We start from the raw sequence: 12450 nt of genomic DNA on the forward strand, positions 1-12450 counted from the left end.
TGTGAATTCCAGTTGCCTTGGAAATGTAGACTTCCAGCTGCATCCTCTCAACTCTGGGAGCCTGCCATGCTCTGCCTGGGTTCCCTGTCCCTGCACTGAAGCCTGGAAATTCTCTCTAGGCAGTAGGCTAGTGAGTTGTAGAACTCACCTCATTTGTTTCCCATCTCTGAGGGACTACTGTCCTTCATTGCCTTTTATCCACTGTCTTGAGTGCCTTTGTTTCACATAATTTGTTGGTTTTTTTAGTTGTTTCAGGTTGAAGGATAAATTTCATCCCTATTACTGAATCTTGACTGGAAGTAGAAGTCTATTACTAACCTTTTTTTTCCTTTTGCTACTTAACTTTTTATTGAAGTACCATATATAAATATATACATAGAAAAGTGTACAAATCAATGAATTTTCATAAACTGAGCATACCCATGTAACTACCACCCAGAACAAGAAACCAGAGGTCCTCCTTATGCTCTCTTACAGTCACTGCCACCCCCACAAGGGAAGCCACTCTCCTGACTTCTAAAACACGGTAGACTGCTAGGCTTTTAATTTCCGCTGTCCTCCTGTTACTTTCCTGTCAACGAAAGTGTTTTTCCTTGAATATTTTGGTCTTCAAGTTAAACAACTAGCTTGTAATTTGGTCTTATATTATCTTTAATAGATGAATGATCCAGCACTAAGACACACAGGCCTCTACTGCAACCAGCTCTCATCCACTGACCTTCTCAAAACAGAAACAGATGGAACCCAGGTCAGTAAGAAAATTCTAAGCCCAGAACTGTCAAATGCACCCTAGATACACAGGAGACTTTCTGTAGTATCTGACCTTGAGAGTCAGACCTGGGTGTGAGTTCTGGCTCTACCCTTCAGAGTTGTGTCATTATGGGCCTGTTACCGAACTTGCCTGAGCTGCTGTGTAACCAACAGAACTAACAAGGTGCTGGCCTGTGGGATTGTTGAGAGGGTTAGATAAGACAGGCCTTCAGAAGGTTCAACCTAGCGCTTAGACAGGGTAAAGGGGTGGCAAATGGTGGCCACTAATTGTCATTTTGTAAGAGAGTAAGTTCAGACGGAAGAGTGTCTGCTGTGTACTCTGCCTCCTGATAGATGTTTGTCCCAAAACTGTACAAATAGCAAGAGTGGCCACTTTCCTTATATTAAATTAACCTAATGTAGAAATTTTGGAGGTTTTAATTCACGTTAGTAATTTACTCTCTAGCCTCCTAATATACATATATATTTTTTTAACATAGGCATTATGCTAATGATGAGAAATAAAAAAAATATGTTCCTTGCCCTTTAGGTGAACTGTGGAGAGAAGCGAGGAAAGGAAGTATCAGTTGTGAAATGCTGATGATTTGCCAGGCACTGTGCTAGGCACTATATGGTTTAATCTCATTTGAGCCTCACTATAACCCTATGAGGGAGGTTGTATTCCTTTTTTTCACAGATGAAGAAACTGAACCTGAGGAGGTTTAACTGTATGCACATTTCACAAAACTAGAAAGTGACAGAGCTTAGGTTCAAACCCAGGTCTTTCTAACACCAAAGCCCATGCTCTTTCTGCCATACCACATAAGGCCTATTGAAAGATAAAACACATAGACATGTGCACATAAATTGTCACATGGCCAAAGTAGGCAAAGTCAAATTTATGTTCCAAGTAAGAAGGGACGTATGCATTCAAGGAGGGGAGAAATTGCCAAGATGATCAGAAGAGCATTACACAAGAGATAGAACTGAGCTGGGCCTTGAAGGACAGTTACAAAGGCAAAGTGAAGAACAGTATTGTGGTTGTTGGAGGCTGGTGCAGGGGGTGAATTTGGAAGTATAGGTGATTGGAAGTAGAGGGCAAGAGACAGGGAAATAGTAATGTCCTAGCATAGTCCTGAGAAACTAAATCCACTGAAGTTTAAAGGGTTTGTAATAAGAACGTATAGGAATTAGAGTTGGTAAGGTAGATTGGAGGCAGATTTCCAAGAGCCTTGATGCTAAACTAAGGGATTTGGATTCGGTTCTACAGGTGAAGAGTCATCACTGAGCAATGATAAAGTGCTGGTTTAGGCTTCATCTTGGGGAGGAAGGGAGGAACACTGGGCAGCCAGCTCAGGAAGAGAAAGATCAGTTAGGAGGCGATGTCCACAGTGTGAGCATTAGGTAATGGGATCTGAGTCCCAGGAGGGGAAGAGAGGGATTTTTGTCATGGCAGTGTTGTGTCTGATGAATTAGATCTCTAGTAATATTACCATTGTTTCTCTCCTCATTATCACACCTGCGGACACATATCCTTGGCAGCTTGACAAGTTAGTTAAAGTAAAACAACCAAGTTTTAAAGTCCCTGAACCTTGGGGGCAGTATTTGAATTGAAGTAAAAACTATGCTGGAGAATCTTAAGAGGTTGGTCCTCAGCCCTCACACCATTCTTCTCACCTGGCACATCACAAACTCCTTTTGTGTCACATTCTGCTTATCTGTAAAGATGTGGCAATGTAAGAAGTCTCTTGAGATCTGGTCTAAGTCACAGCATGTCTCCTTTCTCAGAAATGGTTCAAAATGGTCGAAATATGTACTTTGTAGGGTTGGGTTTGATCTTTTCAATTCTTTTTATTTAAAAAATAGAATACCTTAAAAAATCATTCTTTTTAAAGAAGCAGAATTTTCTCCAGTTTGTTTTACCATGCCTTTATCAAGACTCTTTTTAAGTATTTGGGGACACCTTGTGCTCTGCTTAGATTTTTATATGTTGAAATATGTAAGCATATGAAATTTTATAGGTTGTTCTTTTTAAAAAAAAATCTGTTAGTGCCTAAAAGCACTATAGTTTGTGCTCATGTTAAGTGTCAGTGGCAGAATCTTCTTTTTGAAATCACTGTTTGCTTCATTGTTTGTGTGTGTGCCAAGCAGAAGCTGAGGCATGAGTTAGACAGAAATATAGAAACAGATATACAGAAAAGGAGGAGAAAAAGAACAGAGAGAGAAGGACTGGCAGGTGCTTGGGAGTTACCTGTATTTGGAGGACTGGGGTGGAGAGGAGGCAAGACAGAAGAGGGCACAGGAAAGACGCAGAGACTAGAGAGCTGGTAGGGGGGATTGTTGACATGGGGAGAAAGGAAGGCCCGGGGTAAAGCTCTAGAAGGAAAGAGTAGGAATGAGGAGTTACAGAGCACAAAGTTGAGGGCAGGGCACAGAGGCAGCTAGAGAATAGACTTAGACAGGAGAGTTGGTGTATTTTAGTTGCACTAGAAAGACCCCAAAAGAAGAGGAAAACAAATGGGAGCATATGGGGCAAGGAGCAAAGTTTGGGGAACTGGAGAAAGCGGAGGATGAGGAGGGAAACAAATGGAAATATTACTAGAGATCTAATTCATCAGACACTAAAAAAGAGCTCAATTTAGGAGATATTTGCTTGATCTGAGAGGGAATAGAGTGGAGGAGATGTAAAGAGATTGCAAGGAGAGGAGACGGGGCTTAGACTGATGTAGAAATTTGATGGTGGAAACATTTGGCATTTGGTCAATGACGGTTAGTGGAAACAATTTTATTAGACTGGGATAGAAAAGTTTTTGGAATAGCTGAGTGTAATTGGCATGGATTAATGATAAACGACCAAAAAAATTTATCACTAATCTAAAATACCTCATGGGTCTGTTAAAGATGAGGCACAAATTGACCAAAAGGTTAAGACACTTACGTAGAAATCCAAACGAAGGCATCTCCATACCTGGTCTGGAACATTCACAAGAGCGGTACTGGCTTTAATCAGCCCTACAAACGGCCTTTTAATAAAACTGGTTGGTAAAACATTAACTTCTGGCTTTGTTTTTTCGGTAGAAAATGCTAGAACTAGCAGATTTAGACATTTTTAAGGAACATGGGTATTATTACTAAAAATAGTTAAAGGGAAAATTCACACTGTTCTCAGCTAGTAGATTTATTGTTATTTTAGATCATGTGTTTAAATGGATTGTCTATCAGGAAAAAAGATGTCAGATATAAAATCGTTCTATAGATATTTTGCTGTAATTCTAAAGCCAGTATGTAAAGGAGCTATGTAATAATATATTTAGATAACACACAAATCTTCTGGACATTGACCTTAGTAATGCTGTTGTCCTATTATTGAGTTGTGGTGGTTTTTGCTAATACTGGGTTAAAGCCCTTAATTTTTCAGTGACAGCGTAAAGATTTTTTATTCTACTAAAGTCATCCATAGACTGCTTTTAAGCCAGTTTTCCAAACAATATACATGTTTTTAAACCCACCACTGGATACCCAGTCTCTGAAACTGGGCTTTTCCCAATCTTGGCAATATTAGCAATGATGTTCACTTTCAGTATTGATGGCAACCCTGTAGGAGGCTTGACCATTCCAATTTTTATTTTATTTTTAAAGTGTGAACTTTCCAGAACCCTGAGCAAAATGAGTGCAGCGATTTTCTTTTTGTAGGACAAGAAGACAGAAGAGTTCTTCTCTGTGGTGACTACAGACTAGAGGAATGCTCTAGTGAGTTTCCACTTCAAGTAGTACCCACTCATAAGCCGGGGGGGCAGACCCTTCTGTCTAAACACATCTTTTATTTGTGTTCCAGCAGGTGCAACAGGTTCAGGTGTTTGCTGACGTCCAGTGTACAGTGAATCTGGTAGGCGGGGACCCTTACCTGAACCAGCCTGGTCCGCTGGGAACTCAAAAACCCACATCAGGACCACAGACCCCCCAGGCCCAGCAGAAGAGCCTCCTTCAGCAGCTACTGACTGAATAACCACTTTTAAAGGAATGTGAAATTTAAATAATAGACATACAGAGATATACAAATATATTATATATTTTTCTGAGATTTTTGATATCTCAATCTGCAGCCATTCTTCGGGTCGTAGCATTTGGAGCAAAAAATAAAAATTAAAAAAAAAGAGTTCACTTTTGTTGGGAGATTGAGAGATGTTTTTGTTTGCTTCTTTGTAAAGGCCTTGGATATTGAAGAAAATAACAAGGCAGAACAGTTGGACAATCTATATCTTGAGCCAAAATTGCATTATTCTTATTTTTATAATCAGTCATTGGCTTCTTATCTGAATGAAGGCCTTTGGAGGAGAACCAAAATGACAAGTTCCAAGGCGAAGATGAAGCTCCACCTCCGTTGGCTCAGCCCCGACCCTGCTGAGGAAGAAGGGCCTGGTGGGGCTTTGCCTGTGCCCTCCATTCGCCAAAGGCTATCATGTTTCTCTAAGTCAACAGCCCTCCCCTATCCCTACCCCAGGCAGCTTGTGTGTACAATCAGCTTCTTCTAGCAACTTTATATCTGTTGGCTTCAAGAGAATATTTTGCCTCCACATACGTACCCCTTCTCCTTTTTTTAAGATGGATTTAAACCACAATGTCTCCAAGAAAGAGGAAGAAATGAGTATATTCACAGAGGAATCCAAAAAATACAGTTTGGGGGAAATGCAATAATTTTTTGATGAGATGGGTGAAGGACAAGAAGCGAGTTCTGTCAGTTATTGTAGATACAATGTTCTGATTAAATCTGGAAAAAAAGGCAGCCTGTTTTCTGCTTTTATTGTATTAACAGCTAAGGTAGCTAAAGTTATTTAAAATAAAATTAAATTTATGACCCAAGTAGCTTATTTTTCCCTTTAAATCTCACTGTAAATATATTTGATTTCTTGTAGAAATTGATTTCCTTCTGTTTAATTTTATGCTTTTATTATCATACTCTTGATTTTTCTAAATTTGTGTGTGAAATATAACATTGATTGAATTGCAGTTACTTTTGGCTAATAATATTTCATTATTTTAATAACTGTGATGCCAAGTATGGGTTTACTTTGGGGTTTAAATCCAAATGCCACTGCCAGAAAGAGCTGTCGCAGATGAGCTAGAGCATACTGCCCTAGAGTGTCCCTGGGACCAGCTAATTTGAAAGCAGTGCAAGGAATTGTCACCAGAAGTGCACAGGCTACTTGTACAGAGAGAAAATAGTGCTCAAAGGAAATCTTCGTTTTTTAGATTGACTTTGGGAGTTTGAGTTTTCATCAGTGCAAGTATCAGTTTCTCCGTCCTGCTCTGAGGCTATTTGGCACCATATTTCCCTTTGTGCCTTGTCACTCTGCCACGTCCTGTCTCATCCTGACCTCTGAGTCAAGGACCCAGTGAACTGACTCTCTAGTTCTAGAAGTTACACTGCAAGGCCAGGAAAGCTTGAGAAAGGCATTGTGGAAGAAGCAAAGGTAGCACCCCATCACTCACCTTAAACTGCACCCCTGGGCCCGTGAATGATGATGACATCTGACATTCTGCACCAGCTACTTCTGCTTCCATGGCAGAGAAAAGGCCATAAGAACTAACCATGGAAGAGGAGCATGGACTCAGACTTCAAGGAAGAAGCCATTTTCCCAGGTCCTCCTTTTCTGCATCTCACTATCCTTAGTTACAGATAACTCCATTGAACAGCATCTATTCAGAAACTAAACTGAATAAAAAGATTTGGTGGAAGGGCTCAAATGGGTAGCGACTATGAAACAAATAGGACACTCAGTTAAAAACATTATCTCTTTTAGTTTTTCAGAAAATGCATCCCTGGTTTCATTCACTTCCAGCTTGACTGCCCAGCCATATTACTCTAGTCCCTACCAGACTGCTATAGCAGGTCATTTCCATTTTGTTTGTGATATTTAGATGTGCAAACTTCAGGAAGTTCACCTTTAACTTCAGCATTCCAGATGAAGTTTCCTGACTCAGTGCTTTTGCAAAAGGAACTAGAAAAAAAAGTGGTAAGGAAAATTGGAGATGCTAACATCCTTCCCCATCCCAACTGCACCTTAAAGTATGCATGTCACCTTCCAAGTTTTATAATTGCACTGTTTGTTTTATGTATGTACAGATTAAAATTATTGCTACATTTGAGGAAAATAAAATTGCTTGCTTCTATGTAATTCCTGTCATTCCACAGGAAATTCACTTTTCCACCTACTGAATAGAATTTATCTAACAACCTGCAGGTTGCCTCTTCATTTACAGGGAAGAAATGAAACTCAAAATCCTACAGGAATTGCTGAAGCCAAAGATTCTCAAAATCACTGTAATATGAACCAGCCCAGTGAAACTGGAGAACATCAAAGTGAAGTTGTGTTAGTGGGCCTTGAGGAAATTCTAGCTTTGGCCATTTGCCTAATGATTAAACACCTTGACCCTGCTGTTTCTTGATCCAAGAGATCTGGTGCAAGCAGCGCTTCACGGGCAACCTAAGTTCTTAGACAATCCTAGAGCCACAAGATACCATATCTCCCTCAATTACTGGTTTTTATATATTAACACTTATCAATACAGATTTCAGTCTAACTTGAAGAGGCTCCTTCAGTGTGACAATGCGGTTTATAAAAATTAGGCCCTATCTCTTGTTAGTGTGTTTTAAGGCAGCCTAAATTCACCAACACTTGAGTAAATAGGGCCAGGATAAAATGGGTAAGCAAATGTGATTGTAGAGAACAGAAAAAAAAAAAAAGTTGCCATCAAGTCCATCCCAACTCATGGCAATCCCATGTGTGTCAGAGTAGAACTGTGTTCCGTAGGGTTTTCAGTGACTGATTTTTCAGGAATAGATCAGGGTTTCTTCAGAGGACCCTCTGGGTGGACTTGAATCTCCATCCTTTCAGTTAACAGCAACCGAGCACTTCATCATTTGCACTCTCAAGGACTCAAGAGGGCAGGGGAGGGTGTATTTCCCTCATACATTCCTATACATAAATACAGATTTGGTAGCTGTCATCTGAAATCATAGAGAAACAAAACCTTTTTCCCCGCAGTTGAAATAAAGTAAAAATGATACTTTCGGTTGGGAATTTATCCTCAGGTAGGAGTGGGCCATTAGGAAAACATAGTAACAGTTGAGGAAAAAGTGAGATTGGAATAGAGAAACTTCATTTTCTTTATGGTTTAGCCTAAGATAGGTTCAGTATCTAAAGAAGATCTTAGAACCTGTCTCCTAGACCCTGACAAAGAGAAAGGACAGTTGTCTGCTTAGAAAGGAAGTTGTGCTGATTTCCTTGTCTACGTTAGCGGCTCTTCCCAGAAGAGCCACTCCACCTGAATAAAGTGAATAATTCAGAGCAAGCTTGGTCCTTGGCCATTCCTGTACTTCTGAAGAAGATCATGATGATTTAATTAAGCCCATCAATTCTTTTTATTGGAGAGAACTGTCAAAAGCAGCATTCCTTCATTCAGCACCCTTTCTGCCAAGGCTAAATTAGTTTTCTTTATATATTTTATTTTCATTGCCATCAGAGCTCTTAACAGGATTAAAAAATATAAAACTCTGGCCTCATTTATTCATTCAATACATTTTATTGTCTTTATCCAAGGCACTAGGGATACGGAAGGATCCAGACAGGCATGGACCCCGCCTTCCTGGAGTTTATAGTCACATTGGGGGGCTTTCATAGTTACAATCACAATTGGATTAAGTGGTACAGGGGAGGGTTATAAGTTGCTTTGTGAGTGAGACATTGTCTGAAGAGTCAAAGGAAGTTTCCTTGAGAAAGAAATGACATTTGAAGTGAGTTTTACAGGAGGATGAGGAAGAAACCCAGCGAAGAGCAGAGGGAGGAGAGGTCTTCTGAGAGGCATGTGTGAAGGCCTGGAACCAGGAAAGAGCCCCAGAGAGCTGGGTTTTTAAACTGTTAACCAATTAAGTAATGAGCTCTCATAAACACATTATTAGGAGTATGTCAGCAGGTGAACTGAAAGTAGTTTAAATCAGCCTTTGGCTCCAGAAGGAACATAAACTAGGCTTTGGGATTTCATTTGGGAATTACGCTAGCCAATAGCTAAGTTCTCTTCTGTAGCTAGCCTTTTCCAACCAAAAGTACACGCTTCTATGCCTTCTACACAACAGTCTCTTGTAGCTGGTGACGATATTGAAAACATTCAGGGAAAAATAACCGTACTGCAACAATTTCCAAAGTGCTTTTAGGTACATCATCTCATTTAATCTTTGCAGTCCTTTGAGCGAGTAGTTGTAAAGAGAAAACAAGCTCTAAAAGGCTGACACAGACATTACTTTTTATCGGTGGAGTTGGAACTTAAAACCGAGTCTTCTCATTCCTTCTAGACTATGATTTAGGACTGATTTCAGATCTGCAGATTTTAATCTCATTGTGTAACCTTAGGCAATGCTTTCTTAGATGACATAATTAAAAAATAGGCTTTGCAAAGAGGTGAGAAGAGAGCTGTCCCCTTCTCTGCAGTCAGCCTACCCAAAGGAGGCCTCAGCTAAATGGGGGTGATCTTGGTCAGCAGGGTGTCCCATTACAGTTTTGGGAGAAATATTCTATCCCTGCATATCTAAACAGAGTGAAGAAGAGGTTTCATGAAATTATACTGTCATCCCCTTAGCTTAAAAGAATTTTTGAAAATGTGGATTCCTTGTTGTGGGACAAGTATAAAAATGGTGACAGGATCATTTTTGTGAGAGCAACTGTAGACACCTACAATTCCTCCTAGGAAATCTGGCTTCTTTAATCAGACCTTGGAACCACTCACTTTTCTCTGGCTCGTGATCCTTCTGCAGACAAAGAATCTCCTGTGCTGGAGCTTGGCTCTGGTTTAATCGTTTGTGCTTTGGTAGTCTGTGCAACCAGCAGAAGCAAGCAACGCCCACAGGTATCCACAGTAAAGCTAATACACTGTGTAGAGAAAAAGAAGAATTACAATGTTTTAAGGAATAAGTTTTATCTAGGTCCCCCCACTCAAATGTCCAGGGATTACAGAATAGAGCAAAAAACCCTAGGCTGGGGTTTTGATCTTCATTTAGTTATTGCATTTTTTATGAGCTGTTGCAGTGCAGACCCTGATAAGCACAGTGGGTGGGAAGTACAAAGATACTTGGCTGAAGCTGTTTTCTTCCTCATAATAGGGATTCTAAATCATTCAGTTAAGAATATTTTTCATTTCTACTCTGCCAGGCAATGGCTTGGCTAATGTCCACTCTTATAATTGCCTACATTTATACAGCACTTTGATAAACAGTCTCATTTGGTCTTCATAATCCAGTAAAGCAGAGTAAGACATAGCCCCATTGATGGTGAAACTGAAGCTCGGATTTTATGGTCAGGTGGCTAGGAAGTAGGCCCAGGAGTCAATCCTTGGTCTTTGGGATGAAATCCACTATTTTTTCCACTGCACAATACAACTATTAGAAAAGCACCATTAGACAATGATACATAATGACTATGGAGAGCTTCAGGAGTTTAAAATTGTTCTCTAGGACTCAAATTCCTTAGAAGCTTGCTAAGATTTCCATTCTGAAAGTAAAATTGGGCACTAATTTTGAATTTATTAAATTACTGATGTTTTTCATATTTTAAGTTTGTGTAAGGGGAATATTTCTGAAGCAGACCCCCGTACTCTCTATGAACAATTTCATTTTGTCCCTTAAACTCAGTACCACTTGGATGTATATGCATCTTAAATCCATTCCTCCAGCCAAGATCTCAAGATCTGAATTCCCAACTGGTGAACATTACCACATGGATTCCCCGTCAGCACCTCAAACTTAAGTCCTAAACCACATAACTTACTTCCCCACAAATAAGCTCTTGTGTCCTTTATCTGGATTAGTTGCATCATCATTCTGTTAGTGGTCATTTTCAACAACCCTCCCACTTATTTCAGCGAATTCCAAGAAGTTATCCTCTCCAGTGAATCTTGGCTATCTTCTCCTTTCTAGCTCTATTAATCAACAGCTTAATTCAGGACATCATTATCTTCATTTGGATGATTACGGTAACACCTCATGCCTATTACATTCACTTTTCACAATCAGAAAAATCTTTCTAAGCACAGTCTTCAGAATCTATTAGGTACTACTACTTGCTACTAGCTTAGTAGCATGATCTGAAGTCAACCTACCTTTTAAGCTTCATTACCCTGTACAACCCTCTCTAAACAAAATGATTCTGCCACATTAATCTGGTCTTTATTCTTGAATTTACTATGTTCACGGTACATTGCCATACTCAATTTCCTCCCTAACATAACTTGGAACTCTTGGAGATGTTTCACCAAAGAGTCTGGATTGTTAATGGAAATTACAAACATGTCCAAGAGTTCAAGTCAAGGTTATGATTTTATCTTGATGATTGTTCCTTTTTCCATGAAATATGAGTGAATGCAGGTCCTTTTCACTAGAAGTTATTGAAAGTCTTAGAATATAGGAACCTCTACATATTTGGAGAGTTTGCAGAACATTAAAGCAGTTATTATTAATACTTCATCAAATTCTCAAGCTTTATATTTGTATATAATATCCTGTGGAACCTTTTACACTTCTCAGAAATTACCTCCTCACTGAAAATCAGCTGATTGGGTTGACTGCAGTTTTAATTGAGAAAATAGAAAAGGCAGGTCAGGAGAGACAACCGCTTCTAGTTTTTCTCTCCAAATGAGCATGTACAATGCCCTACTATCTCTTCCACCTATAAATAATGATTCATGTTGAAATCAAATAAGAATAAAATGATTCTTTGTGAAATTTCTATTAGATTGGCCTTTAAAACCAGTGCCTCTGGAAGCTGAGTGACTTAACTCAGGAAGTGGATGGATGGGACAGGTCAATGAACAGGAAGACCTTCCTCTAACAAGAACAAGTGTCCTACCTGGAATTAATTTCCCTGTACCTGTAGAGCCAGTCCTGTTCAGTTCTGCTTTGTTTTAAATCTAAAGTAATTTATCATACACCTGTCTGAACTAAATTTTAGACTGCATATTTCCTGTTCATTTTACTTTTTACCATGCAAACTTTTACAAAATAAGCATTAATTTTTTTTAATTAGCTTTCCATTTTAACATTCTTCTGATGTTAGCAATTATATTTTAAATGATAATTACTTAGTAAGCTAGATTTTTAAAATTAAACCAAAATCAACTGGGAAAAAGGCTACACATAGAACACGCTATATTTAAAGTCTCATGCATCTCTAAGCTTAGGCTTTAAATTTTCAATCTACCTTTTCTTGAAAGCCTTTTTAAAGCTTTTTATTATGGAAATTTTCAAATATAAAAGTAAAAAGAATCGTGTAGTTAACCAGTTCTAGGTTTTTAAATCAGTCTTTGATATGTGGTTTTTATAACCCCAAATAAAGAGATGACAAGTCCCTTGATCAATTTCCAGCTCAAAATTAAGTTGTGATTAGTCTTTAGAATCTTTAGATTTAAGAATTTGTCTTTTAAAATATTGCACAATAGCTACTTTAAAGAATGAATATTTTTAATAGTAATAACAGGATATATATTTTCAGTCAACAGATATTGAGTGCCTACTATTTACCAGTACTATTCCAGGCACTGGGAATACATCAATGAAGAAAACAAAAATCCCTGCCCTCATGGAGCTTGCATTCTAATGAAGATTGATTGACAAATAAGCAAAAGATATGGTTTGTCAGATGGTGTTAAGTGCTG

General features: G+C 38.9%; 1 protein-coding gene across 2 annotated transcripts in view; it reads left to right on the forward strand.

Annotated features, from left to right (window-relative positions):
• NCOA1 (nuclear receptor coactivator 1) overlaps positions 1-7479 on the forward strand; it is a 270561-nt gene extending 263082 nt beyond the window's left edge. Inside the window, exons 23-24 of one of the 2 annotated variants that reach the window (XM_023732415.1) lie at positions 659-748; positions 4586-7479. In XM_023732415.1, the coding sequence (XP_023588183.1) occupies positions 659-748; positions 4586-4756 (261 nt within the window). In that variant the 3' untranslated portion in view covers positions 4757-7479. The remainder of the gene's footprint in view (positions 1-658; positions 749-4585) is intronic. The other variant, XM_004377565.2, reaches the window with a different exon arrangement.
• Positions 7480-12450: the final 4971 nt, after the last annotated feature.

This window comes from Trichechus manatus, unplaced genomic scaffold (assembly GCF_000243295.1).
Source record: "Trichechus manatus latirostris isolate Lorelei unplaced genomic scaffold, TriManLat1.0 scaffold00052, whole genome shotgun sequence".
NCBI lineage: Eukaryota > Metazoa > Chordata > Mammalia > Sirenia > Trichechidae > Trichechus > Trichechus manatus.